Below are 25,000 nucleotides of genomic sequence, written 5' to 3' on the forward strand. Positions count from 1 at the left end.
AACGTGAACCATTTGGACTGTTTCTATGGCGATGATCAGATGCTCTGGATCACGTGACTGCAGTGACCTCTAGAGGCCTGACAGAGAACTACAGCCAACATGCCTAATGTAAACAGAGCTGTCGTGAGACGTTCAGGGGACGCGGGACGTGTCGTCTGTCTTTCAGGGTACGGCGCTCCAGAGGAGGGGGAGCTAAGGAAGTCCTCCGCCTGGAAAAACCAGCTCCTGAGTTAGTCCCACCTCTCAATGCTCTGTGATTGGCTAACGCTCACACAAACAGACCAATGAGACGTTTTCTTTTGTTCGTGTCCCTTCGTCAGAGATCACCTTTACGTTTCCGGACGACGCCAACAGGAAGTCAATAGACAAGAAACTTCCAGGTAGGACAGCAACGTCTCTGTGAAAGCTGGAAGGACGAAGGTGAGCTGAGACGGTTCTGCTCTTCAGCCTCCATGCAGGTCCAGAAGGTGAAGGGGCTCCTGCACAGACTGCTGAAGGTTCCTGTTGCAGACCTGAGGCTGAGCTACACCACGCCCAAGGTCAGGCCTCAAACGTCCTACCGTTAGCTAGCGCCCTACAAACGTCCTACCGTTAGCTAGCGCCCTGCAAACGTACTACCGTTAGCTAGCGCCCTACAAACGTCCTACCGTTAGCTAGCGCCCTACAAACGTCCTACCGTTAGCTAGCGCCCTACAAACGTACTACCGTTAGCTAGCGCCCTACAAACGTCCTACCGTTAGCTAGCGCCCTACAAACGTCCTACCGTTAGCTAGCGCCCTACAAACGTACTACCGTTAGCTAGCGCCCTACAAACGTACTACCGTTAGCTAGCGCCCTACAAACGTACTACCGTTAACTAGCGCCCTACAAACGTACTACCGTTAGCTAGCGCCCTGCAAACGTCCTACCGTTAGCTAGCGCCCTGCAAACGTACTACCGTTAGCTAGCGCCCTGCAAACGTCCTACCGTTAGCTAGCGCCCTGCAAACGTACTACCGTTAGCTAGCGCCCTACAAACATTCCTACCGTTAGCTAGCGCCCTGCAAACGTACTACCGTTAGCTAGCGCCCTACAAACGTACTACCGTTAGCTAGCGCCCTACAAACGTCCTACCGTTAGCTAGCGCTCTACAAACGTCCTACCGTTAGCTAGCGCCCTACAAACGTACTACCGTTAGCTAGCGCCCTGCAAACGTACTACCGTTAGCTAGCGCCCTACAAACGTACTACCGTTAGCTAGCGCCCTGCAAACGTACTACCGTTAGCTAGCGCCCTACAAACGTACTACCGTTAGCTAGCGCCCTACAAACGTCCTACCGTTAGCTAGCGCCCTGCAAATGTACTACCGTTAGCTAGCGCCCTACAAACGTACTACCGTTAGCTAGCGCCCTACAAACGTACTACCGTTAGCTAGCGCCCTACAAACGTCCTACCGTTAGCTAGCGCCCTACAAACGTCCTACCGTTAGCTAGCGCCCTACAAACGTACTACCGTTAGCTAGCGCCCTGCAAACGTCCTACCGTTAGCTAGCATACATCCTGAAGGCTAACTCTTTGCAGAAGGTGGGGGTGGAGTATGAGATCAACAACGACCTGAGGCCTCTTCAGTTTTACTCCATCGCCGACGGAGACCAGATGCTGGCCCGCTGGTCCTGATCCGATCCACAGCAGAGGCAGAAAAGGGTCCAGGACTGAAGCTGGATTGGATCCTGATCCAGATCTGTGGAACCAGAGTCGTCTGGATCGTCTTCAGCTCAACCGTTAAGTCCAAAGTGCACAAAACGCTCCGGGCGTTTCCTCACCTTAACGTATCCAAAACAGAATCTGAGACCGAGGCCACTACAGAAGCTTGTGTAAGTCCATGTTGCCATGGCAACTGTCCTCTGGTGGGTCCTGTCAAACGCTGGGATCTGGTCTTCAGTGGTGCCGAACCAGTTCTAATGTCTTCTGTCGACGTTGTTTATTATGTTCGTGCTAAGCTAAGCTAACGTGTTCGCTGGTGACCTACAGTCTGTGCTGTTCACTGATAATCAATAATCGATGCCCACAGACATAACTTGTTATAACTCATCAAAATGATGCAGAAATAGAGATTTAAATCCAGTCTCCCCTTCAGGTTCTTCCCTCGTACATCCCAGAATAAACATCAAACGCTGGCGTAAACCAGGAAGTGTCTGTTTATTCATGTTTACATTGTTGTCCCCGTTTTTAAAAGGTGTTTTCATGTTTTAGGACAAAAGTTCACCATAAATAAATGTATCGGTTTCCCACAGACCCTGAAGGCATCTCTCCAGAATGGGCTCAGCAGGTAACCATGGCAACAGAAAACCGATGTAAACCTTCAAACAGCAACAATCACAACGGCAAACAATTAAACCGGTTCTTCATCCCGACATGGTAGTACTGCGAGCTACTGTAGTACTATCTGTACTGTACTACACAAATCCAGGAAGTGAAGTCCTGAAGGCCCAGCAGCAGTGAACGCACCGCGCCTCACGCCGCCATCTTGCCCGGCGGCTGCTGGGGCAGCTTCCTGCGGTCCTTGGTGGCGTTCCTCTTCCTCTTCTTGCTCAGGAAGTTCTCCAGCTTGCCGCTCTTCTGCAGCTCCTGGTATTTGTCTGCCAGCTGCAGCTGCTTCTTCTCGGCTGCAGGACAACAAAGGGTTAAACTGAGCAGGAGGGCTCTCGGCCAATCAAATGGCAGAAACAGACGCGACCCGCTTCTTACACTTCTTGAGGAAAAACGGTCGGGCTCCCTGATTGGCTCGCTCTCTCTGCTGCCTCTTGAACTGCAGCTCTCGCTCCCTCTGCTGCTCGCGGCGCTTCCTGTCTCGTTCCTGGGCTTCCTGTGGAGGTCACATGACGCCTTTAGACGCCAGCGGGAGGCGGGGCATCGGCGGAAGCTTCTCGGTGGTCTCACCATCCTCTTCAGGAGCAGCTGCAGCTTCTCTTTCCTCTGGTTGTCGCTCTTGTTCTTCCTCAGCTGCTTCTGGACCACCTGCAGGGGGACGGGTTCGGGACGGGTTCGGGACGTGAGCGGCACCGCCCGCTAGCCCGCTAGCGGCTACGGACCGGGTTCGGAGGGGGCGTCACCTGCGTCTCCCTCTGCCTGATGTCGCTGATGAACTTGTACGTCTTCTCAAAGATGTCGGCTTTGTACTCTCCGGACAAGTCGTCGAAGCGAGGATCCCGAAACGTCTGAGGGGACAGAACCAGAACCAACAAATGATTCCTGGCGTGCGGCGCGGCGGTCCAGACCGACCGGTTCCCTGGACTCACTGGTTTCCTGACAGGGACGACCTGACGGAGGAACGGAACCGGCCTCTTGGCTGAAACCTCCAGCGGCCTGGAAACAAACGCACAGCGGGTCAGACGGGTTCTGAGACGGGTTCTCAGACGGGCCTGAGACGGGTTCTCAGACGGGTTCTGAGACGGGTTCTGAGACGGGCCTGAGACGGGTTCTGAGACGGGTTCCGAGATGGGCCTGAGATGGGTTCTGAGACGGGCCTGAGACGGGTTCTCAGACGGGCCTGAGACGGGTTCTGAGACGGGCCTGAGACGGGTTCTCAGACGGGCCTGAGACGGGTTCTCAGACGGGCCTGAGACGGGTTCTCAGACGGGCCTGAGACGGGCCTGAGACGGGTTCTGAGACGGGTTCTCAGACGGGTTCTGAGACGGGTTCCGAGACGGGCCTGAGACGGGCCTGAGACGGGTTCTGAGACGGGTTCTGAGACGTGCCTGAGACGGGTTCTGAGACGGGTTCTGAGACGGGCCCACCTGTTCTTGTTCAGCCGTTTCTTGGCGCCCGTCTTTCTGCTCTTGCTGTTGCCATAGGCAACCTGGTTGTAGGCTTTGGTCCCCACTTTGTTCTGCAGCTTCATGATGTCCTCAAAGGACATGCTGGACAGTTCTGTGGGGGACAAGAGTTCAGCAGGACCGCTGGGGACCAACGGGATCATTGAGGACCTGGACCTGATCTGGTTCTGACCCTTTTTAACGTCTTCTCTGGTCTGGATCTCGCTGCTGCCGCCAGCTTCCTGTGGACCTTCATCGTCCCCGCCTCCCTCCTCCTCCTCCTCAGCGTCCGAGCTGTCCTCGTCTTCGTCAGGACGGCGCTCCTCCTCCTCAGCGAGCAGGGAGTCTTCCTCGCCGCTGGGTGCTGCAGGTTGACTCTTCATCTCAGAGAGCTGCAGAAAGCAAAGATGACGTCACCGCACCGTCCCGTTTACCGCCTGAATAGTTGTAATCTTCTTCCGGGTTGGCGCGACACACGATGACGGCACGGACCAGCTGTTTACCTGGGCTCGCGCTCGTGTTTCACCTGGATTATAAACCACGCCCTGATCACGTGACGTGCTTTGTAAGAAACGTATCTTTCTCAATAAAGCAGCTTCAAACGTCGCAATCCGGTGAGACGACAGCTCGTCCGCCGCGTGTGCGTGTGCGTGTGCGTGTGCGTGTGCAAGACGTCCCCGAATGACAAAAACGTTCACGTACCTGACGTCAAGGTGTTACTACGGTCCCGTTTCACCGAGCTCCTTATCCACGTGTAATGTCGGCTCCAGGTCCAGTTCGGTCAGATGAAGTCTTTCCGGTTTCAAAATAAAGGCATCGGTAATGCCTTTTGCAGTTTGGGACGTAATTACCGATCAAATGTTTGTCGGTTTGTCCGGTAAATGTTAACGCCGTTGTGTTAATGTCGTCGGTCCAGTCCGGGAACGTGTCCAGCCCTGCGGATCTTTGGGCGCACTTTTATTTTGTAGGGAAACAAATGGACTTCCGGTTGGAGCGGAAGTTTAAACGTAATGGGTCGGAAGCATTTTCTCTTCAAACTTAAAAGTACATTAAAGTATCGATTGTACGCAAATCGATCAATAAATAAATAATGTATTTAGTTTATGCGATCAATGAGCTAATAAAAGACACAACCGTGTTCTGGTTTTTGAGTTCTCTCGACCAGCGATCGGTGATCTGGATCAGCACCAGAAGGTTCGAGATTGTTCTTGAGGCAGAGTTCAGTATTTTAAAGGATTCTTGAATCCATAAATGGTTTGAATGTTTTAATGAAATATCTGAACGATCGATGGATATTGATCCGTTTCCTGCTGGTTTGTTAACAGCTGTATCTGAGGATCAAGCTGCGTCGCAGGAGGAGGAGGAGGAGCAGGAGGAAGAGGAGGAGGAAGAGGAGGAGCAGGAGGAGGAGGAAGAGGAGGAAGAGGAGGAGGAGGAAGAGGAGGAGGAGGAGGAGGAGGAAGAGGAGGAGGAAGTGGAGGAGGAAGAGGAGGAGCAGGAGGAGGAGGAAGAGGAGGAGGAAGAGGAGGAGGAGGAGGAGGAGGAGGAAGTGGAGGAGGAGGAAGAGGAGGAGGAGGAGGAGGAGGAGGAGGAGGAGGCTTGGTCATCGGTGTTTTATTAGCATCCAGGAACCGTTCTGGTTCTTTGACATTCTGGACCGGGTCCGTGGACAGAACCTGATCGGGTCTGCTGATTGGCTGTTCATGTTAGTGTAAACATCCCACCAGCGGGGAGGCGGGACGGTTCCGCTGCGTCTCATTGGCTCGAGGGAGTTCAGTGTTCTCGTCTCGGCGTGCAACGCGACACCAGAGCCACAGGAAGTACACGCCCTCTTTAGCTTTAGCATGTTAGCTCCAACAGGCGACGGCAGCATCGGGTCAATCGACACCTCCCATTACTGGACCGGGTCGGCGCTGGTGTGATGTCACCAGAACCCCGATGACATCACACGTGTCCACCCAGCGGTCCTGCATGTTGGCCGTCGCCCTAGCAACGTGAAGCCGGTTCCTCGTCTGACATCACGGCGTGGTGAACGGGGACGCGTTCTGGTCGTGGTTCTGGGAGGGGGGCAGCAGGCGGGTCACGTGACCGATGCCTTTGGTCACGCCCTCCCTGAACAGCAGCTTGGCGCCCAGGCGCAGGTACTCGGGGTGTTTGATGAAGCGGAAGCGGACCTCGGCCCGCTCGCCGGTACGCAGCTCGTCCTGCAGCAGACAGAGGCGGCGTTATGGGAGGAGCCAGGGGGCGGCGCTGTGGGCGGCGCGGCGTGGACCCACCTTCCCGTGGAGGCTCTCCGCCGTCGCCGTCTGCCTGACGTTGCCCACGTGAACCGTGACCTGCGAGCCGCGGCGGAACGTCTTGGCGTGGAACAGCAGCACGATGGCGGCTTCGAACTCGCAGCAGATGGTCGGCTTCATCTGGGGGCTGACCATCACCATGCCCTGCAACGACCAATCACACGCCACCTCGCCGTGACGACCAATCACACGCCACCTCGCCGTGACGCCATCTGCTCTAAAATATCTCTCTGTTGTTGTTTTTGTCATAAATTCAAATTGAAAAATAAGCAACTGATGATGTCACAGTCTGATCCGTCTCTGACTCCGCCCCCGCCTCGTGTGACCTCTGACCTTACGCAGCAGCGAGCGGTCAAAGTTCCCCAGAGCCAGCGTGGCGGCCTGTCCGGCCCTCAGGACCCGGCAGGCGGAGCGGTTCCGCTGGATGCTGCCCACCTTCAGACGCAAGAACCGGCCGGCGTCCGTCGGGCCGACCACGAGCCGCTCGCCCTCCCGGCAGACGCCGCTGAGCCGCCGCCGCCGGCAACGACAACGACAACGACAACGACAACAACAACAACAACGACAACGTTTAGCCCGCCACGCAGCCTCAGCAGGGAAACCGGGTCAGAGCCTTCACCTGTAGAGAGTCCCGCCCACCACCGTCCCAACGTCAGGAACGGAGTAGATCTCATCCACCTGCAGGGGGACGCACGCACACACACACCAGTGAACATTGGATTGGATATTTAACGATTGATCTGATCAGTGTCTGACGGAAGCAGAGACCAGCGGAGCGGTCCGGTCGGGGTCCGGTCCGGTCGGTCCGGTCGGTCCGGTCCGGTCGGTCCGGTCCGTACCTGGAACTCGGTGAGCTGCTGCATCAGCTCCTCCTGCTCCTTGCTGCTACTCAGAGGAGGAAGGATGTTCAGGAAGACCTTCAGGAGGTCCAGGTTGTCCCCGGAGACGCTGGACAGGCTGAAGATGGGCGTGACGCTGAGCAGACGCACGCACACACACACACGCACCTTGTTACACCTGTGAGCGGCAACGTTAGCGGTAGCATTAGCTGTAGTGCTTTACACACAGCGTTAGCGGTAGCATTAGCTGTAGTGCTTTACACACAGCGTTAGCAGTAGCATTAGCTGTAGTGCTGTACACACAGCGTTAGCGGTAGCATTAGCTGTAGTACTGTACACACAGCGTTAGCGGTAGCATTAGCTGTAGTACTGTACACACAGCGTTAGCGGTAGCATTAGCTGTAGTGATTTACACACAGCGTTAGCGGTAGCATTAGCTGTAGTGATTTACACACAGCGGTAGCGGTAGCATTAGCTGTAGTGCTTTACACACAGCGGTAGCATTAGCTGTAGTGATTTACACACAGCGGTAGCGGTAGCATTAGCTGTAGTGCTTTACACACAGCGGTAGCGGTAGCATTAGCTGTAGTGCTTTACTCACCACGTGGATTGGGTGAACTGCTGCGCCGCCGTCACGGCGTCGTCGGGGGTGGAGACCACCATCGGAACCTTGTTGCAGCCCGGTTGCTTCAGAACCCGCTCCAGCTGCCGGACGGTCCGCTCCACGGTTCCGCGGGAGCACAGGTCCACTTTAGTCACCGCGATGAAGATGGGAACCTTGAGCGCCATGGCCAGGCCCAGGTGCTCCCTGGTGGTCCCGGCTGGACGGGGAGGAGCAGGTCAAAGGTCAGTAGCAATACCTGCTGCAGGTGAGGGGCGTGTCCAGCTCGCTGCGAAGCACCCAGACCAGGGCGGCCATGTTGCTTCTGATCAGGTGACTCACCGATGCCCGTGGTGGCGCCGACCACCAGCATGGCGAAGTCGGGGCAGGAGCTGGTCAGGCCGAAGACGGTGGTCTTCAGGTACTTGTGGTGTCCGGCCAGATCCATGAAGGTGATCATCTTGGAGGAGCTCTCACAGATGTCCTCCGCCGTCCGGGACTCGCTGTAGTTCACCACCTGCACCGACCGGGACCGGGACCGGGACCGGGACCGGGACAGATCGCTGTGATGGATGACCAGCTCAGGCCCGGCCCGGCCCCGCCCCGCCCCGGCCCCGCCCTCACCTCTCCTTTGCTGTTGAAGCCCAGGATCTCAAAGCTGATGCTGGACGTCCGTCCCGTCTGGATCTCATGCAGGTGCCTGAACAGGTTCAGCCGCGCCCGGCCCCGCCCGTTGTCCAGCTCTCCCTGCGTCAGGACACCCAGCAGAGTGGACTTCCCCGAGTCCACGTTCCCCAAGACGGCCACCCGCAGGTCCAGGAACTGTCCAAAGCAACACGGAGCAGGATCACGCTGACCCGGACCGGTTCCCCCCCCACGCTGACCCGGACCGGTTCCCCCCACGCTGACCCAGACCGGTTCCCACCGCGCTGACCCGGACCGGTTCCCCCCACGCTGACCCGGACCGGTTCCCACCGCGCTGACCCGGACCGGTTCCCCCCACGCTGCCCCGGATTGGTTCCCCCCCCACGCTGCCCCGGACCGGTTCCCCCCCCACGCTGCCCCGGACCGGTTCCCACCGCGCTGCCCCGGACCGGTTCCCCCCGCGCTGACCCGGACCGGTTCCCCCCGCGCGGACCCGGACCCATCCACCAGTTGCAGGGACCAGAACCCGGAGGACGGCTTCGCTCTCACCTGCTGGTCATCAGGAACTTTTCGGACCAGGACTTCTGCGATTTTGTGGGCGTGTCCATCGGAGCTGTAGGCCACCTCCCTCTCCCGGAGGAGCGTGATGTCAGCACCGACCCTGAAGGGACAGAGGACAGCGCTGAAGTCCTTCCCCGGTGCCGTCCGGGTCACAACGCTCTGGGTTCTGGACTCAGGTGACCCACCTCTCCGCCATCCTCTTCAGCGTCCTGAGCGAAGCTTTCATGTCGGCGTCCGTCAGGCCGACCAGCAGGCCGTTGTCCTCCACTCCGATCTGGTACACGGCCTCGCCGCGGCCCTCCTGCAGGCGCCACTTCAGCTGCGTCGCCAGGTGCTCGAAGCGGCAGTGGGTGGGGCTAACCAGCTTCAACTACGGCAACGGCAGAGGGACACAAAGCAAACTCTGGTTGGAAGCAGCGTTAGGGTGAGGCGTGACGCCACCGCGAGCCTCAGGTGGCGCCCTCTGGTGGTGCTCAGGCGTGACGCCACCGCGAGCCTCAGGTGGCGCCCTCCGGTGGTGCTCAGGTGTGACGCCTCACCTTGTACTCGATGTTCCCTTCTTCAGCCTGCAGACAGAACAGACGAGGATCAGCGACAGAGCTAACGCTCACCTGTGTGCTTCAGCTAAACACCTGTGTGTCAAACATTCATCCTGTTACTGGATCCCCGCCCACTACCTGAGAGCTCCACCCACTACCTGAGAGCTCCACCCACCCACTACCTGAGAGCTCCACCCACTACCTGAGCGCTCCACCCGCCCACTACCTGAGAGCTCCACCCACCCACTACCTGAGAGCTCCACCCACCCACTACCTGAGAGCTCCACCCAACAGAGGTGAGCGGCTAGTGGGCGACGGTGGCGCGGTGGTCGAGAGGGTCGCCCTACGATCGAGAGGTTGGCGGTTCGATCCCCGGCTCAAAATCACCTCGCCTTAGCAGCTGGCTTATATTAGCACCGAGCAGGTGAGCAGCTAGCTTGTATTAGCACCGAGCAGGTGAGCAGCTCACTTATATTAGCACTGAGCAGGTGAGCAGCTAGCTTGTATTAGCACCAAGCAGGTGAGCAGCTAGCTTGTATTAGCACCGAGCAGGTGAGCAGCTAGCTTGTATTAGCACCGAGCAGGTGAGCAGCTAGCTTGTATTAGCACCGAGCAGGTGAGCAGCTAGCTTGTATTAGCACCGAGCAGGTGAGCAGCTAGCTTGTATTAGCACCGAGCAGGTGAGCAGCTAGCTTGTATTAGCACCGAGCAGGTGAGCAGCTAGCTTGTATTAGCACCGAGCAGGTGAGCAGCTAGCTTGTATTAGCACCGAGCAGGTGAGCAGCTAGCTTGTATTAGCACCGAGCAGGTGAGCAGCTAGCTTGTATTAGCACCGAGCAGGTGAGCAGCTAGCTTGTATTAGCACCGAGCAGGTGAAACGGTTCGCCCCAGCCTCAGGTGTGTCTCGATGGGTGAACTAGCGAAGCTAACAGCTTCTTATTGCTACTTCATCATTTCAGAAGTATTCCCGGCCTCATTGATTAGTTTCTGTGATGTTTAAACATAATTCGGTATAATGGGGGGGGGTTTTCCTGAGAGGCGGGGGATGAGGCTCCTCCCCCCCCGGGTTATTGATTTGTTATTATTGCGCTAATCCGTGTCAGTGATCAGCCTGAGAGCAGCTAGCTGCGGCGTCACTAGCTAGCTGGCTCGTTCAGCGGGCAGGACGTTAATCCCAGAGCTACAAAATGGACGGTACCTCCGGTGGGAAATGCGGCGGCGGTGTTTTGTTGTTCCCGGTAATTTTATTCCTTCTCCTCCGGCCCCGTTTTCCTCTCCTCGGTCGTGACTTTTTCGACGTTTTCTTCCCGTTACATCCGGAGCCGTGTCCGTTTCCGGGCGCCGCCGCGCTGCCCTCGGATAAATCCAACATCGCTGCGATGAATCACCGGGAGCTGCGTGACGCGGAACCCAACACGGCCGGTCCCGGTGCAGCCCCGAGGAGGAGGATGCTCTCTCCTCAGCATCACCGATTCGGTCAAGCCGCTTCACGCACCAGAGCACAACTTCCGGGCAACCCTATTAAAATAAGGCCACCAGAAGGAAACTGGTTGGAATTTCAAAGTAAAAGCACACCAGCTGCGTCTCGTTTCACATAGTCTTATTTATTTTAAACGTTATTTTCTATAAAGGAGTCTAGTACAAACAGACGATGCAACAACCAAACGCGTTCGGTTGTTTACTGCAAAAGTCTCAAGGTCAAACGTAAGTCCTTTAGAACGTAAACGTGTTCCGTTCCTCAGCTTTCACTCAAGTTCTTGAGGTTCTCGTTGCAGGTTCGGCTGCGTGAAACCATCAGTGAGCTGAAAATAATAGTTCTGATTATGGTTGTTTATGATCAATTACATTCCCAGTGTGTTAAAAGATGGACGTAAAATAAAATTCAGAACGTGTTTATGAAATATTCTGGCTTTGTAATCCATCAGTGAATTTACACGCGCTGCATCTTGTTTGATTTGGTTATGTTTTGGAAAATGTTAGTTTTATTTAAAGTGAAGAGTTTCACTAAATCCGCTCACTTAAATACCTTTATTTTGAAAAAGCAAGCGGAAATGCACACGTACTTAATTTCCTCTACCTTCCTGCTAACGTCGGACCCAAACTTCTCCAGCCCTGGTTCTCCTAGCGGAGTTAGCGCTACAAATGTCCGCGTGAAGGCCTTCAAGCGTCGGACAGCTCGTTGACCTTCCCGCTCGGGCGTTTAGCCGCAGCGTAGCCTCGGATGCTAACTTCCGCTAGCCGGAAGCACCGTCTGGTCGTGCGCTCCCCGCGGTCCCCGCCGGAGCCCCAGCAACGCATCGCGGGATGCGGAACGTCCTTCCACGGGCGTGCTGTGTTTTGCTGTCCGCCTGGTTCTTCGGGATTCACGGTTGGTTTCAGCAGAACACCGTGAAGCACAACGCGCAGCCCGGAGCGGCAGGCGGGCCGGACCAGAGCTGCTTCTGTCACGTAAGTCCCGGCGCGGTTCCGGAGGAGGCTCCCGGTCGGACCCGCGTTGTCCCGGGCTCGGTTATCGATGATGCCGTTTTACCATGACGACACAACGCATCAGGAAATCTTCTAGCTTTTTCTACCGTTTTACTGTGACGTCACCGGCTGTGCGGCGTTAGCTAGCGGCGTCACTCCGGGCTAAAGTCACTTTAATCGCATTTGTGTTCGGGTATTCGTGTTTTGGACCGCGCCGCTGACCGGAACGTGTAAACGGACGCAAAACAAACAACGTTTACGGGCTGTGAACGGAAACTGCTGCTGTTTCCACCGGCGAGCAGAAAGCGTGGTGCCCTCTGATTGGCTGCGGACCACTCCTCGCCTCTCATGGGAATTGTCGTCTTTTCGCAATAAGCACATTTGGCTTCTAATGGCCTCATACCCGGAAGAGGACTACAAGTTATCAGTAGGGGTTGGCGGCTGGTTGTTTGCAGGCGGGGCTAAGAGACGGGGGGCGGGTCCAGAGGCAGCGGAGCCCGCTGACTGCGCTGCTGCTGGCCCAGGTAGGTCTCTGCTGGTCCAGGTGGGTCTCTGCTGGTCCAGGTGGGTCTCTGCTGGTCCAGGTGGGTCTCTGCTGGTCCAGGTTTCACTGAAGGAGCTCTGGCACTGAATGACAGAATGCTGAGAGGAGTTTGCCTCACCCAGCTGGTTCTGGTCCTGGTCCTGGTCCTGGTTCTGGTTCTGGACGGGCTGCTGCACCCAGAGGTCAGCTGTGACTGTTTTGTTTTAATGCACTTTGACCTGCAGGTTTATTTATTATTATTATTATTAGTTCATTAGTTCATTTTGAACTATTTGAAAGCCCAGCTCTGCACCTGCGTGTTCAGGTCCAGTTTCTTATTGTCCCGGTTCCGTGTTCAGTCGACCCGTTCTGTTTGCTTGATGTGACACGCTGGCTCCCTTTTTGGTGCTCAGACGTCCTCAGAACAATCCTTGACGTGTACCGACACCAGAGCGGCCCCCAGCGTGGGGGGGGGGTACCTCAGCGTGGGGGGGGGGGTCCCTCAGGGGGGGAGGTCCCTCGGCGTGGGGGGGGAGGTCCCTCAGGGGGGGAGGTCCCTCGGCGTGGGGGGGGAGGTCCCTCAGGGGGGGAGGTCCCTCGGCGTGGGGGGGAAGGTCCCTCGGCGTGGGGGGGGGAGGTCCCTCAGCGTGGGGGGGAGGTCCCTCAGCGTGGGGGGGGGCAGTTCTCTAATACAGCGTGTGTGTGTGTGTGTGTGTGTGGTTTTTGTGCTCTGTGTGTGTGTGTGTGTGTGTGTGATTGTGTGTGTGTGTGTGTGTGTGATTGTGCTCTGTGTGTGTGTGTGTGGTTTTTGTGTGTGTGTGTGTGTGTGTGTGGTTTTTGTGCTCTGTGTGTGTGTGTGTGTGTGTGTGTGTGATTGTGCTCTGTGTGTGTGTGTGTGTGTGTGCGTGGTTTTTGTGTGTGTGTGGTTTTTGTGTGTGTGTGTGTGTGTGTGTGTGTGTGTGTGTGTGTGGTTTTTGTGTGTGTGTGTGTGTGTGTGTGTGATTGTGTGTGTGTGTGTGTGTGTGTGTGTGATTGTGCTCTGTGTGTGTGTGTGTGTGTGTGTGTGTGTGTGTGTGGTTTTTGTGCTCTGTGTGTGTGTGTGTGTGTGATTGTGTGTGTGTGTGTGTGTGATTGTGCTCTGTGTGTGTGTGTGTGTGTGTGTGTGTGTGGTTTTTGTGTGTGTGTGTGTGTGTGTGTGTGGTTTGTGTGTGTGTGTGTGTGTGTGTGCGTGTGTGTGTGTGTGGTTTTTGTGTGTGTGTGTGTGTGTGTGATTGTGCTCTGTGTGTGTGTGTGTGTGTGTGGTTTTTGTGTGTGTGTGTGTGTGTGGTTTTTGTGTGTGTGTGTGTGTGTGTGTGTGTGTGTGTGTGTGGTTTCTGTGCGGTCGACTGATTTGTCGTCTCTTCTCATCTGGGTTTGAATTTGTTTACGTTTAAATGACGTCTCGTCTGAGTATCGACCAATCAGGACGGGCCGGCTGGCGTCCTGGGCCGGTGAGGCGGTGGATCTCTCGCGTTGTTGTTACCTGGCTGCTCAGGTGTGACCTGTGAACCTGATACTCTTTGTCTGGCGTTAAAGAGAAGGCGTGGCTGAGCTGTGGGCCAATCAGCAGACGCCGTGTCAGCCACCTGCCCCGCAGGTTTATCTGCTTTAGTCCTGTTTGCTGTTTAAAGAACTCACCTGTGCAGGTAAATGCTGCAACTGTGGCGTCAGACCCGAAGCCTGTAAAAGCACACGGACCCAGGAGTGATTGATTATTCCTGTAAAGAACAGAGCACAAGAACCCAGGGAGAACGCCCAGCAGGTCACGGGTTCTATCGGGGCCGAGCTCAAATCAGTCAACAGGAAGTCGACCCGAGACGCGTCACAGGCGTAGCAGGAAGTCGACCCGAGACGCGTCACAGGCGTAACAGGAAGTCGACCCGAGACGCGTCACAGGCGTAGCAGGAAGTCGACCCGAGACGCGTCACAGGCGTAGCAGGAAGTCGACCCGAGACGCGTCACAGGCGTAGCAGGAAGTCGACCCGAGACGCGTCACAGGCGTAGCAGGACCCGAGACGCGTCACAGGCGTAGCAGGACCCGAGACGCGTCACAGGCGTAGCAGGAAGTCGACCCGAGACGCGTCACAGGTGTAGCAGGAAGTCAACCCGAGACGCGTCACAGGCGTAGCAGGAAGTCGACCCGAGACGCGTCACAGGTGTAGCAGGAAGTCAACCCGAGACGCGTCACAGGCGTAGCAGGAAGTCGACCCGAGACGCGTCACAGGCGTAGCAGGAAGTCGACCCGAGACGCGTCACGGGCGTAGCAGGAAGTCGACCCGAGACGCGTCACAGGCGTAGCAGGAAAGACGGAACCCGACCTGAGCCACAAGTACAGAGGGGTCGAGAGAGAGAGACAATGAGAGAGAGAGACTACTGACATATATTTATAACATGAATAACCAGAGCGAGGGGGAGGAGCTCCGTGTGTCGTAGGAGGTTAAGCCACCAGTGCTGGCCTTTGACAGGTATTGATTATTGTATTGATTAACTATACGCTTCGTTAAAAAGGAGTCTTCAGTCTCCTCTTGAACGCAGAGGTGGAGTCTGTCTCACAAACCAATCAGGGAGCTGGTTCCACAACAAAGCTCCGCCCCCTGTTTACTCCAGCTGACCGGAGTTCTGGACGACTGCTTCTGTGACGTGGAGAGCATCGACGTCTTCAACAACTACAAGATCTACCCCCGAATCAAGGCGCTGAGCGAGAAGGACTACTTCAGATACTACCGGGTAGGAGGGGCGGGGCCCGGGGCGGGGCCCTGAGGCCGGAGGCGGAGCCTGTCACGTCTCAGGTGTGTTCCTTCCCTGCAGGTGAACCTGAGGCGCCCTTGTCCGTTCTGGCCTGACGATGGACACTGTGCCATCAAGGACTGCCATGTGGAGCCGTGTCTGGAGGTCCGGCAGGTTTCCCTCCTGGTTCTGGTCCAGATCCTCAGATTGTATTCAGGTGCGCTAGACCCGGTTCCTACCTTCAGCTTCCTGTCTGTCCTCCTACAGAGTGAGATTCCGGTCGGCATCAAGTCTGGGAACTACAACAAGGTGAGACCCCGACACGCCCACTACCCACAATCCCTTGTGACTGGGGCCAGGTGATTAAAGTGGGAGAACATTCTGATGGTTCTGGTTCAGGTTCAGGTTCAGCTCCGGGTCCACCGGCTCAGACCCAGAAGCGTTTGGACCTTGAACTCTTCCTCTTCCTCTTCCTCTCCAGTACTCGCAGGCGGCCAATACGATGTCGGACATGACGGCGTGCGAACAGGCGGAGGAGCTGGGCGCCATCAACAGCACCCTGAGGTGACGCAGACACGAACCCGGGTCAGACTGGACCTGCAGGTGGTTTCCCACCGGCACAGCTGACCTTCACCACCACCATGGAACTCAAGGAGAACTTGCTGTGGTGTAGTGGGCGGGGCTTTAGAGGGGGCTGGTTTAGGGGGAGGGGCTTTAGAGGGGGCTGCTTTAGAGGGCGGGGCTTTAGAGGACGCTGGTTTAGAGGGCGGGGCTTTAGAGGATGCTGCTTTAGAGGGCGGGGCTTTAGAGGACGCTGCTTTAGAGGGGTGTTCTGGTTCTCGGTGCTGGTGCTGATGCCGTTTCCCTGACTTCCTGTTCCAGTAACCAGAGCAAGGAGGCGTTTGCTGATTGGGCGAGACACGACGACGCCCAGGATCACTTCTGTGAGCTCGATGGTGAGGATCGGACCGTTCACACGACAAACAACAACCGGTTCCTGGTGTCGGTCTGATCCAGACAGCTGTGTGTGTGTCTCTCTCTCTCTCTCTCTCTCTCTCGTGTGTGTGTGTGTCTCTCTCTCTCTCGTGTGTGCGTGTCTCTCTCTCTCTCGTGTGTGTGTCTCTCTCTCTCTCTCTCTCTCTCTCTCTCTCTCTCTCTCTCTCTCGTGTGTGTGTGTGTGCGTGTCTCTCTCTCTCTCTCTCGTGTGTGTGTGTGTCTCTCTCTCTCTCTCTCTCTCTCTCTCTCTCTCTCTCTCTCTCGTGTGTGTGTGCGTGCGTGTGTCTCTCTCTCGTGTGTGTGTGTGTGTGTGTGTGCGTGTCTCTCTCTCTCTCGTGTGTGTGTCTCTCTCTCTCTCTCTCTCTCTCGTGTGTGTGTGTCTCTCTCTCTCTCTCTCTCTCTCTCTCGTGTGTGTGCGTGTCTCTCTCTCTCTCTCTCTCTCTCGTGTGTGTGCGTGTCTCTCTCTCTCTCTCGTGTGCGTGTCTCTCTCTCTCTCTCTCTCTCTCTCTCTCTCTCTCTCTCGTGTGTGTGTGTGTCTCTCTCTCGTGTGTGTGTGTGTGTCTCTCTCTCTCTCTCGTGTGTGTGCGTGTCTCTCTCTCGTGTGTGTGTGTGTGCGTGTCTCTCTCTCGTGTGTGTGTGTGTGCGTGTCTCTCTCTCTCTCTCGTGTGTGTGTCTCTCTCTCTCTCTCTCGTGTGTGTGCGTGTCTCTCTCTCTCTCTCTCGTGTGTGTGTGCGTGTCTCTCTCTCTCTCTCTCTCTCTCTCTCTCGTGTGTGTGTGCGTGCGTGTGTCTCTCTCTCGTGTGTGTGTGCGTGTCTCTCTCTCTCTCTCGTGTGCGTGTCTCTCTCTCTCTCTCTCTCAGATGAATCCTCTCCGGATGCAGACTACGTGGATCTGCTGCTGAATCCTGAGCGGTTCACGGGCTTCAAGGGTCCGTCGGCCTGGAGGGTCTGGAACAGCATCTACGAAGAGAACTGCTTCAAGTGCGACGTGCACACGCACACGCACACGCACACACACGGGCTGAGCCTCTGCTGATTATTGACCATTGATTGCTGGGTTTGTGTTCAGACCCAGGTCGGTGTACCGCCCTCTGAACCCGCTGGTGCCGAGCAGAGGTGAGTCGGACTAAACCCTGGACCTCCTCCTCTGGTTGGAGGGTTTGGGGATCCTGGTCCAGAACGTCTTTTCTGCGTTGGTTAACTGCTAACGACCGCTAGCAGCTACTAGCCGCTAACTGCTACTAGCCGCTAGCGGCATCAGAACCCTTCCTGCTCCGGAGCCTGGTTGGGTTTACTTCTCGTCGCTTCCTGGCTGGTCACATGACCGCCTCTGCTGTTCAGTACTTCTACACTTTATTTTGAAAGGGAACCCATTTCCTGTGTCCCCCTGTCTTTGCTCTCACGAGTGGATCCGACCCAACAGAACTCTGCTGTCTCTGTTCAGGGGACGATGATGGTGAGTAAAGCGGAAGCGTCTTCGTGTCCGCTCCTTTGTGGGCGGGGCCAGGGACTGATGGTCTCCGTTGGTTTCAGGAGAGGGGTTCTACACCTGGCTGGAAGGTGAGCTGGTCTCCTGGTTCTGTCTGTCCTAGTCCTGTCTCTGGGACTAATGGAAACCCTTGTTCCTGTCTGGGTCCAGGTCTGTGCCTGGAGAAGAGAGTTTTCTACCGGCTCATCTCCGGCCTCCACAGCAGCATCAACATCCACCTGTGTGCTGAGTACCTGCTGGACGGTATGGCCCCGCCCACCTAGCAGGTAAAGGGGCGTGAACGTCTCTAAACGCGCGTGTTGTCCTCAGAGGGGTGGGGCAGGACGGTCTGGGGTCCAAACGTTCAGGAGTTCCGGTGGCGTTTCGACACGGCGGAGACGAAGGGGGAGGGGACTCGGCGGCTGAAGAACCTGTACTTCCTGTACCTGATCGAGCTGCGAGCGCTCTACAAGGTGGCGCCGTACTTTGAGCGAGCGTTCGTCCACCTGTACACCGGCAACAGTCGGGAGGACGGAGACACCAAGGAGCTGCTGCTGCAGGTCTTCAGCGAGATCAGGTGAGAGCAGGACCGCCCCGCCCCGCCGGAGACTCCTGCTGTCCTTTGAGTCCTGTCTTTGTCCCCGTGCTGCTGTCCTCTGGGACTACCGGCGCCGTTTGTCTTCCAGAACCTTCCCAATGCACTTCGACGAGAGGTCCATGTTCGCCGGACACACGATGGAAGCTAAGACGTTAAAGGTGTCCTGAACTCTTTTCAGTTTGTCCCGCAGGCGCGGCGGGACGCGGGGGACGCGGGGGACGCTCATCCCGTCTGCTCCGTGTTTTCCAGGAAGAGTTCCGGCTCCACTTTAAAAACATCTCCAGGATTATGGACTGCGTCGGATGCAGCAAATGTCGGCTGTGGGGGAAACTGCAGGTGGGACGCGTCAAAGCACGTCCACGCGGGACACAGTCAGCGCTAGGCTAGGCTAATTACTGATGAACCGACCCGTCTGATGAAGACGAGGCTAAATGTATCGGCTCAGGCACGACAACAGCCAATAAGAAAGGGGGTGGGACAGGAAGTAGCTCCAGGAGACGACAGGAAGTAGCAGGAATGTGGCACACAGTGAGAGCGTTTGGAATGTTACTGCTGACGGCCGTCCCCGTCCCCGTCCCCGTCGTGAGCGTCTTCCTGTCCTCTTCAGACTCAGGGTCTCGGGACGGCGCTGAAGATCCTGTTCTCCGAGAAGGAGATCCAGAACCTCCCTGAACACACCCCCTCCAAAGGGTTCCAGCTGACCCGGCAGGAGATCGTGGCCTTGCTGAACGCCTTCAGCAGGTGGGTGCTGCCCCCTGGAGGCGGGGCTGACTGTTGAAGACGCGTGTCAACACTAATAACTTGATAATTGATTACTGTAACCTTCGGACTATTGCGCGCACCGGTCTGCAAGCCGCAGGCGTCCACATTTATTGATCGCTGTCTTCATCGTCCTCCTCAACGTCTTCATCACACGTTCTCTCTGTCCCTCACGCTGCGTCTCCGTCTCACTGAGCGCTGATGTGATTGGAGCCATTTGATTGGTCCACGGACCTGTTTGATGATGGCGAGGCTAAATGTAGCGCCGCCGTAAATTAGCTGCGTTTCAGGGTTCAGAGCGGCGCAGCAGTCTGGAAGTTGCGTAATAATTATCAATCGTTTGACATGTTGCCGATGATTCCCGTCTGTGGCTCCGCCCCCTAACAGTGCTGTCATGTAATTGGTCCTTCAGGTTGTCCACCAGCATCCATCACCTCCACAGCTTCCGCCTCCTGCTGAAGGAGAGCAGGTAGCAGAGGACTGCAATGGAGGCTCCTCCCTCTTCTCCTCAGGCTCCTCCCCCTTCTCCTGCCTGGTAAATTATGAAGCTTCATGTTGTAAATCAACCAAGGACGACTTCTGAAGGAAGTGATGTCACAGACTCATTCAACGGGAAGTCAATTCATTTGTCTTTATCTCACTGACCCGCCCACTCATGACATCACATCCTGTTGAATCGGAACACTGGAGGATGCTGCTGCTTTGCGTCTCAGGCCTCCTTTTCATTGGTCGGCTGTCTCTGCGGTCTCTGAGCTGCATGTCGGGGGCTTTTAGCCGCCGTCCCATCGACCTTCGTCGCGTCCAGCCCAATCCGGCGCTGCAGCGGTTTCCTTCGCTGTGATTGGTGCATGAGTAACGCATCATCATGGATCCTCCTGGTGTTTCGGATGAGGAGAGATTAAATGCAGAGTGGACCTTCGACTGCGGAGGTCACACCCGGCAGGAGTGGGCGGGGCTTTCAGATCAAACTGGTTGTTGGTCGTTTTATCATCGTGTGGTTTCTACCGTATTTGGTCTTTCCTGAAACGATGCCGTGTCACCCTGCGGAGCGTCGGCCGTACGCCCGCCTCTGGGCCAATCGGGTGAAGGGAGGAGCGGACGGGATGGTTCTTGTTGTGATGTCAGAAAACCAGCCTCGGTGTGAAACCGACCAGGATCATCCACGTTTGATCTTTTGTGGGAAGCTGATTGGTCACTCACCTGCAGAGGTCTGATGTCATCAAAGGTTCTGGTCTGTGTGTTCGACCGGGTCGCTTCGCTTCAACCACAGCTTGTTTTAAACGACTTGTTGAAGTTCTTGTTTGAGTTTATTTTCTGCTGTGAAACTACTGATGATGGAGGGATGGGGCGGGGGAGGGGTGGAGTCTCCTAGCAACAGGTCTGTGATGGATCCGATGTTCAAGAAGGTCCGGGTTTCTTCAGCAGAAAAAGAAACCGCTTCGCTGCTTTGGTTTGTGGACAAAGAGAAACGGAATATCACCAGATCAATTCAGATCAATATCGTATTTTAAATCATGAACTTGTTCTGATGAGTAACATCAAAGCAGCGGTCGCCCGTTTACGTGCTGCTTCGTTTTCTGGGTGTTTGGAGATGATGTTGGAATAGTTCTAGAAATAGAAATAAATAAATGCTAGCATGATGCTAACGCTGCCGTCTGTTTGATACACTGATCCGTCAAACGTCCTGATTTTGACTGTCCATCGCCATGGTTACCAGACCTGTTTTATGCTGGAAAACAAATGAGTGCTAATTTTACCTTCTCTTGCTTCCTTTGGCTCCTTCACAATAAAAGACAATGCTGCTGTTGAACCTTTTTTGCTTTTACCAGAACAAAAGGTTTGTCGTCCTTTTCCCTCAGAAACACAAACGGTTCCAGGATGCGTCTGAGAGCGTCTCTGATTTCTGTCAGGAAGTAAAAGTAGCAGCAGGAAGGAATTCCTCAATATTTAAATGTGAATTAAAACATTTTAAAGTTACATTTCTCAGCAACAGAGAATAAAGTTAACAAATAGAGCCGTGACTCTTCCTGATTGGCTGAGCCTGCTTTTCCAACAGCCAATTAGAAGCAGAGGTGCAGTCACATAGGTGTTGTCATGGTAACCACAAGTTCATTTCACTCGAGTGTTGACGTGTCATAAACAAAGTAAACAATCTCGATGAGGCTGCATCTAAAATAGAACCGTTAGAAATACGGACTTTAGCTCGAATCAGTGGATCAATCAAAACTTTTCATCAATTTTGTTCCTGATTAACTTTTAATAAATATGTTAATTTAATTAGAAACACAAACAGCAATACATCCGTCTTTGAAATGTTGTAAGTTAGCTTGAATCTAAATTTATTGAACATTTTAAGAGCATACAAAATATAACGCCATAACCATGACAACAACGGAGGCGGTCCCGACATTCTAAAAACAACCCGGTTTAAACACCAACGAAGAAGAGGCTGCTTCCGGATCCGGAGACGATGGCCCCGGAACCAGCAGCTGATTGCTGAAGGTGAGAGCGGTTCGCTGCGTCAGTGCGAATTAGTTACCGTCACGGTGGCTCGTTTAGTTAGCTGTTAGCTGCTAGCTCAGAGTCACCACTAGCTGTTAGCTGCTAGCTCAGAGTCACCACTAGCTGTTAGCTCAGAGCCACCGCTAGCTGTTAGCTGCTAGCTCAGAGCCACCACTAGCTGTTAGCTGCTAGCTCAGAGTGACCACTAGCTGTTAGCTGCTAGCTCAGGGTCACCACTAGCTGTTAGCTGCTAGCTCAGAGTCACCACTAGCTGTTAGCTCAGAGCCACCGCTAGCTGCTAGCTCAGAGCCACCACTAGCTGCTAGCTCAGAGCCACCGCTAGCTGTTAGCTGCTAGCTCAGAGTCACCACTAGCTGTTAGCTGCTAGCTCAGAGTCACCACTAGCTGTTAGCTGCTAGCTCAGAGTCACCACTAGCTGTTAGCTCAGAGCCACCGCTAGCTGCTAGCTCAGAGCCACCGCTAGCTGTTAGCTGCTAGCTCAGAGTGACCACTAGCTGTTAGCTGCTAGCTCAGGGTCACCACTAGCTGTTAGCTGCTAGCTCAGAGTCACCACTAGCTGTTAGCTCAGAGCCACCGCTAGCTGCTAGCTCAGAGCCACCACTAGCTGCTAGCTCAGAGCCACCGCTAGCTGTTAGCTGCTAGCTCAGAGTCACCACTAGCTGTTAGCTGCTAGCTCAGAGTCACCACTAGCTGTTAGCTGCTAGCTCAGAGTCACCACTAGCTGCTAGCTCAGAGCCACCACTAGCTGCTAGCTCAGAGCCACCGCTAGCTGTTAGCTCCTAGCTCAGAGTCACCACTAGCTGTTAGCTGCTAGCTCAGAGTCACCACTAGCTGTTAGCTGCTAGCTCAGAGCCACCACTAGCTACTAGCTCAGAGCCACCGCTAGCTGTTAGCTGCTAGCTCAGAGTCACCACTAGCTGTTAGCTGTTAGCTCAGAGCCACCACTAGCTGCTAGCTCAGAGCCACCGCTAGCTGTTAGCTGCTAGCTGGGTTGCAGCATAGTTCAGCTCTAAAGCGGGGATGGACTCGGTGTGTTGCCATGGAAACCAGTCTGAACAGACTGCCTGTGGTTTGTCTTGTTCTCAGTCATGGGCCTGAGGGGCTTCTGGAGAAGCAACAAGGTGCTGATAGTGATGTGTCCCAGCCTGGTGCTGATCCACTGGGCCTGGTTCCGTCTGCAGGCCAACCCGCAGCTGCACGCGAGACGAGAGGAGGCGGTTCCTGAGCCCGGTTCACCGCCTGAGGGGAGGGGCTGACCTGCACGCTGTTCACACCTGTCCAGGTGATCTACACAGGAGGGTGTAACGCTCCACGTGGGTGCGTTGAACCGGTTTAACCCTAACCCCCCCCCAGGACATGAAGCCCCAGAGCTGGATCCGGAGGAACTGGCTGCTGGCGGCCGGCGGGGGCTTCGTCTCCGTCCACCTGCTCACCTGGCTGATGCAGAGGACCATGAAGAGAGCCGTCCGCTCAGAGGTCCAGCCAAAGACCTCAGAGGGGGGGCGGACTGAGGGGGGGGCTTCCGTGTGAGGACCGATTCCTCCTCCGCCATCAATAAATGATCACAAGTTCCTTCCAGCACTCTGAATGAGGGATAATCAGTTAGGGGGCGTCATGGTAACGCACTGATGTACTCGAACGCAACATGGGGGGGCGTGGTCAAAGGTTTGATTGGATGCTTTCTTGCACTATCTGTCAGACTTTATGAACACGGTCCCGGTCCGGGTGGAACCGGTGGAACCGGTGGAACCACGCTCACCAGACCTGAGGGGGACGGACGTCTCTAAATCGACTTTTTACTGGTTGACTTGTTTGTATTTATTTATTTGCTTCTGTATGATGACGTCACTATTTATCTGAGAAAGTCTGACGTTGTCTGAGAGAGCGCAGCGTCATGAATTATTCATAAGGAGAAACGCCCTCCTCCACTGACGCTAGCCCACCCAGGGGCGGAGCCTCTTATTTTAGCCCCTCGCGGGGAGCAGCAGGGCGTTGAGTCGTATGACGTCAGAGCACTCTGAAAGATGGCGGCGGCGGCGGGCAGGTTGAAGCAGCATCTTCACAGGTGACCGACCACCTCCCGCCGGGTTATTGATCTCACCGCAGGCCGGACGAACGGAATGGATGACGCCGCGCTCGGGGTGACGTCACGTGCGGTGACGTGCTGGCGCGCGGCTCGAAGCCGACAGCTGTCATCACCTGCAGCTGATTGTTGTCGTTAGCAGCTAGCATGTATGCTAGCCCGTTCTGTTCGTGATAAAGTTCAGCTTGATGCTAACGCGAGAAGCCGCGTGTTACCTGTTGCAGGTAGAAGGCGGGACTCACGTGACCTGCTGTGGAAACGGGGAGGCTCAAAATGTGACGTCATGAGCCACTGTCCAAAAAGTTTAGAAACAGATATATACATCAAAGGGTCTGTTCTGTCACGTGATTGGTCTGAACGGTGATGACCTGAGCTGATCCCTGATCAGGTCATCAATCTGCCTCCTTTGTGGAACGTGGATCCACCGGCCCTGGACCGGTTCTTAACCGGCTCTGATGGGTCGGCCCTGGGCCATGTATGTCGCAGCGCTGGTCACGGGATTCGTGGGCGTGGCCTCCGTAGCCACGCTGTGTAACCTGGTGATGGGCGTGGCTCTGACGGCACTCTGCATCTGGGCCCACGTCAGATACTCCGGACAGTTCCGGGAGGTGGGAGGAGTCATCGATCAAGTGGCGGGAACCCTTTGGGAACAGGTGAGGTTAAAACTTTATTGAAACTGCATGCTAGGCTAACACTAGATCAAAGCCGCTTCTTTGACTCGTCTTCCTCTTCCTCTTCCTCTCATGCTTCCAGCGGACTGTTGGAAAGGTGAGCCCGACCAATCACCTGCTCCGACCCCTGCATCAATGACGATGGTGATAAATGTTTCGATCACCCCCCCCCCCCCCAGGTTTTCTCCAAACTCTTTGAAGTGGCCCGGAGTCTAGTCCCGTTGGGGGGCCTGGTCCCGGCGCCGCGGCCCCGACTCGCCTCCAATAACTTCAAGAAGAAAGACTAGCGCTGGTTTGGACCAATCGGAGGGTTTTATTGTCAGTGGGTGGGGTTAAGGTATGTATTGTGGGAGGGGCCACTCTCAGTGATTCCCATTCATGTGAATGTACCCCGCCTCCTTCGCGTCGCTGCCGGCGCCGCCAGGAGGAGTGATGACATCACGCCCAACTGAATGGCGGCCCGGTAGAACCAGTAGAACCTGACCCAGGGTCCACCTCAGAACCGAGCTTTGACGCCTTCCTCTGGTTCCGCTGAAACGTTTTAATTCATTATTTTAATAATGAAATAAAACCCAGAACTGAATAATGATTGGATTGGATTCATGTACAGCTAGCTAGCAGCTAGCGGTTAGCTTGAGGCTGTTTCGGTCCTGAACAAAGACGGTCCAGTCAAACCTCTGCTAAATAAGCTAAAGTCAACTTTATTGACCAACGGTTACCATGACGACTGATTTAAGACCGATCCCATTCCCCACCTGAGAGCTGTTTGACTGACCAATCACGTCGCCTCGCAGCAGCCAGTCGTGTTGGAGGTCTCAGGTCAGCATGCGATGTGTCGACCAATCAGAGCAGCAGATAAAATCACACATTCAGGG

General features: G+C 55.4%; 5 protein-coding genes across 8 annotated transcripts in view; 3 read left to right on the forward strand and 2 right to left on the reverse strand.

Annotated features, from left to right (window-relative positions):
- tbce (tubulin folding cofactor E) overlaps window positions 1-1,698 on the forward strand; it is a 5,264-nt gene extending 3,566 nt beyond the window's left edge. For 2 of the 3 annotated variants that reach the window (XM_068750525.1, XM_068750526.1), the window contains exons 14-17: window positions 167-229; window positions 321-380; window positions 448-539; window positions 1,558-1,695. In XM_068750525.1, the coding sequence (XP_068606626.1) occupies window positions 167-229; window positions 321-380; window positions 448-539; window positions 1,558-1,653 (311 nt within the window). In that variant the 3' untranslated portion in view covers window positions 1,654-1,695. Of the gene's footprint in view, window positions 1-166; window positions 230-320; window positions 381-447; window positions 540-1,557 lie in introns of all 3 variants that reach the window. The other variant, XM_068750527.1, reaches the window with a different exon arrangement.
- Window positions 1,699-2,490: 792 nt separating this feature from the next.
- On the reverse strand, window positions 2,491-4,568 carry rrp36 (ribosomal RNA processing 36). Its single transcript, XM_068750528.1, has 8 exons — window positions 4,494-4,568; window positions 3,985-4,183; window positions 3,774-3,906; window positions 3,276-3,342; window positions 3,090-3,194; window positions 2,917-2,994; window positions 2,725-2,842; window positions 2,491-2,642 (listed from the first exon to the last, which is right to left on the reverse strand). Exons 2-8 carry the CDS (start codon window positions 4,172-4,174, stop codon window positions 2,491-2,493), a joined length of 843 nt encoding a protein of 280 aa, XP_068606629.1. The 5' UTR covers window positions 4,175-4,183; window positions 4,494-4,568.
- An 880-nt stretch (window positions 4,569-5,448) lies between these two features.
- On the reverse strand, window positions 5,449-10,730 carry gtpbp2b (GTP binding protein 2b). Its single transcript, XM_068750523.1, has 12 exons — window positions 10,472-10,730; window positions 9,274-9,300; window positions 8,920-9,104; window positions 8,723-8,834; window positions 8,153-8,350; window positions 7,871-8,045; window positions 7,529-7,748; window positions 6,928-7,063; window positions 6,708-6,766; window positions 6,422-6,593; window positions 6,068-6,232; window positions 5,449-5,995 (listed from the first exon to the last, which is right to left on the reverse strand). The coding sequence occupies exons 1-12, from the start codon at window positions 10,643-10,645 to the stop codon at window positions 5,810-5,812; spliced, it is 1,809 nt and encodes a 602-aa protein (XP_068606624.1). The 5' UTR covers window positions 10,646-10,730; the 3' UTR covers window positions 5,449-5,809.
- Window positions 10,731-10,863: 133 nt separating this feature from the next.
- ero1b (endoplasmic reticulum oxidoreductase 1 beta) lies at window positions 10,864-20,658 on the forward strand. The gene is made up of 16 exons (XM_068750657.1): window positions 10,864-11,721; window positions 14,909-15,028; window positions 15,110-15,193; window positions 15,296-15,373; window positions 15,510-15,592; window positions 15,911-15,984; window positions 16,884-17,004; window positions 17,093-17,139; window positions 17,468-17,479; window positions 17,557-17,583; window positions 17,663-17,755; window positions 17,822-18,068; window positions 18,178-18,247; window positions 18,339-18,425; window positions 18,697-18,830; window positions 19,261-20,658. The coding sequence occupies exons 1-16, from the start codon at window positions 11,578-11,580 to the stop codon at window positions 19,319-19,321; spliced, it is 1,482 nt and encodes a 493-aa protein (XP_068606758.1). The 5' UTR covers window positions 10,864-11,577; the 3' UTR covers window positions 19,322-20,658.
- A 2,739-nt stretch (window positions 20,659-23,397) lies between these two features.
- Window positions 23,398-24,435, forward strand: LOC137906461 (atlastin-2-like). Of its 2 annotated transcripts, XR_011105902.1 has the most exons (4): window positions 23,398-23,436; window positions 24,041-24,107; window positions 24,208-24,222; window positions 24,305-24,435. XR_011105902.1 is itself a non-coding variant. In XM_068750732.1 (3 exons), the coding sequence occupies exons 1-3, from the start codon at window positions 23,910-23,912 to the stop codon at window positions 24,410-24,412; spliced, it is 321 nt and encodes a 106-aa protein (XP_068606833.1). In that variant the 5' UTR covers window positions 23,769-23,909; the 3' UTR covers window positions 24,413-24,435. The 2 variants fall into 2 exon arrangements, 1 of the variants encoding a protein (XP_068606833.1); XM_068750732.1 differs by lacking the exon at window positions 23,398-23,436 and having other exon boundaries at window positions 23,769-24,107.
- Window positions 24,436-25,000: the final 565 nt, after the last annotated feature.

The sequence above is a fragment of the Brachionichthys hirsutus genome, chromosome 17 (assembly GCF_040956055.1).
Source record: "Brachionichthys hirsutus isolate HB-005 chromosome 17, CSIRO-AGI_Bhir_v1, whole genome shotgun sequence".
NCBI classification, from domain to species: domain Eukaryota; kingdom Metazoa; phylum Chordata; class Actinopteri; order Lophiiformes; family Brachionichthyidae; genus Brachionichthys; species Brachionichthys hirsutus.

What these genes read in the sequence shown, in the direction of transcription:
- ero1b (XM_068750657.1), top strand. Translation starts at nt 11,578, where the DNA reads ATGCGGAACGTCCTTCCACGGGCGTGCTGTGTTTTGCTGTCCGCCTGG. An exon ending in CCCACTACCCACAATCCCTT is followed by an intron (nt 15,374 to 15,509) that starts GTGACTGGGGCC and finishes CTTCCTCTCCAG; the next exon opens with TACTCGCAGGCGGCCAATAC. An exon ending in CAGGTCTTCAGCGAGATCAG is followed by an intron (nt 18,069 to 18,177) that starts GTGAGAGCAGGA and finishes TTTGTCTTCCAG; the next exon opens with AACCTTCCCAATGCACTTCG.
- rrp36 (XM_068750528.1), bottom strand. Translation starts at nt 4,174, where the DNA reads ATGAAGAGTCAACCTGCAGCACCCAGCGGCGAGGAAGACTCCCTGCTC. An exon ending in CAGAGAAGACGTTAAAAAGG is followed by an intron (nt 3,907 to 3,984) that starts GTCAGAACCAGA and finishes TGTCCCCCACAG; the next exon opens with AACTGTCCAGCATGTCCTTT. An exon ending in AAACGGCTGAACAAGAACAG is followed by an intron (nt 3,343 to 3,773) that starts GTGGGCCCGTCT and finishes GTTTGTTTCCAG; the next exon opens with GCCGCTGGAGGTTTCAGCCA.
- gtpbp2b (XM_068750523.1), bottom strand. Translation starts at nt 10,645, where the DNA reads ATGTTGGATTTATCCGAGGGCAGCGCGGCGGCGCCCGGAAACGGACAC. An exon ending in AAGGGAACATCGAGTACAAG is followed by an intron (nt 9,105 to 9,273) that starts GTGAGGCGTCAC and finishes CCGTTGCCGTAG; the next exon opens with TTGAAGCTGGTTAGCCCCAC. An exon ending in AGCAGCTCACCGAGTTCCAG is followed by an intron (nt 6,767 to 6,927) that starts GTACGGACCGGA and finishes GTCCCCCTGCAG; the next exon opens with GTGGATGAGATCTACTCCGT.
- LOC137906461 (XM_068750732.1), top strand. Translation starts at nt 23,910, where the DNA reads ATGGGTCGGCCCTGGGCCATGTATGTCGCAGCGCTGGTCACGGGATTC.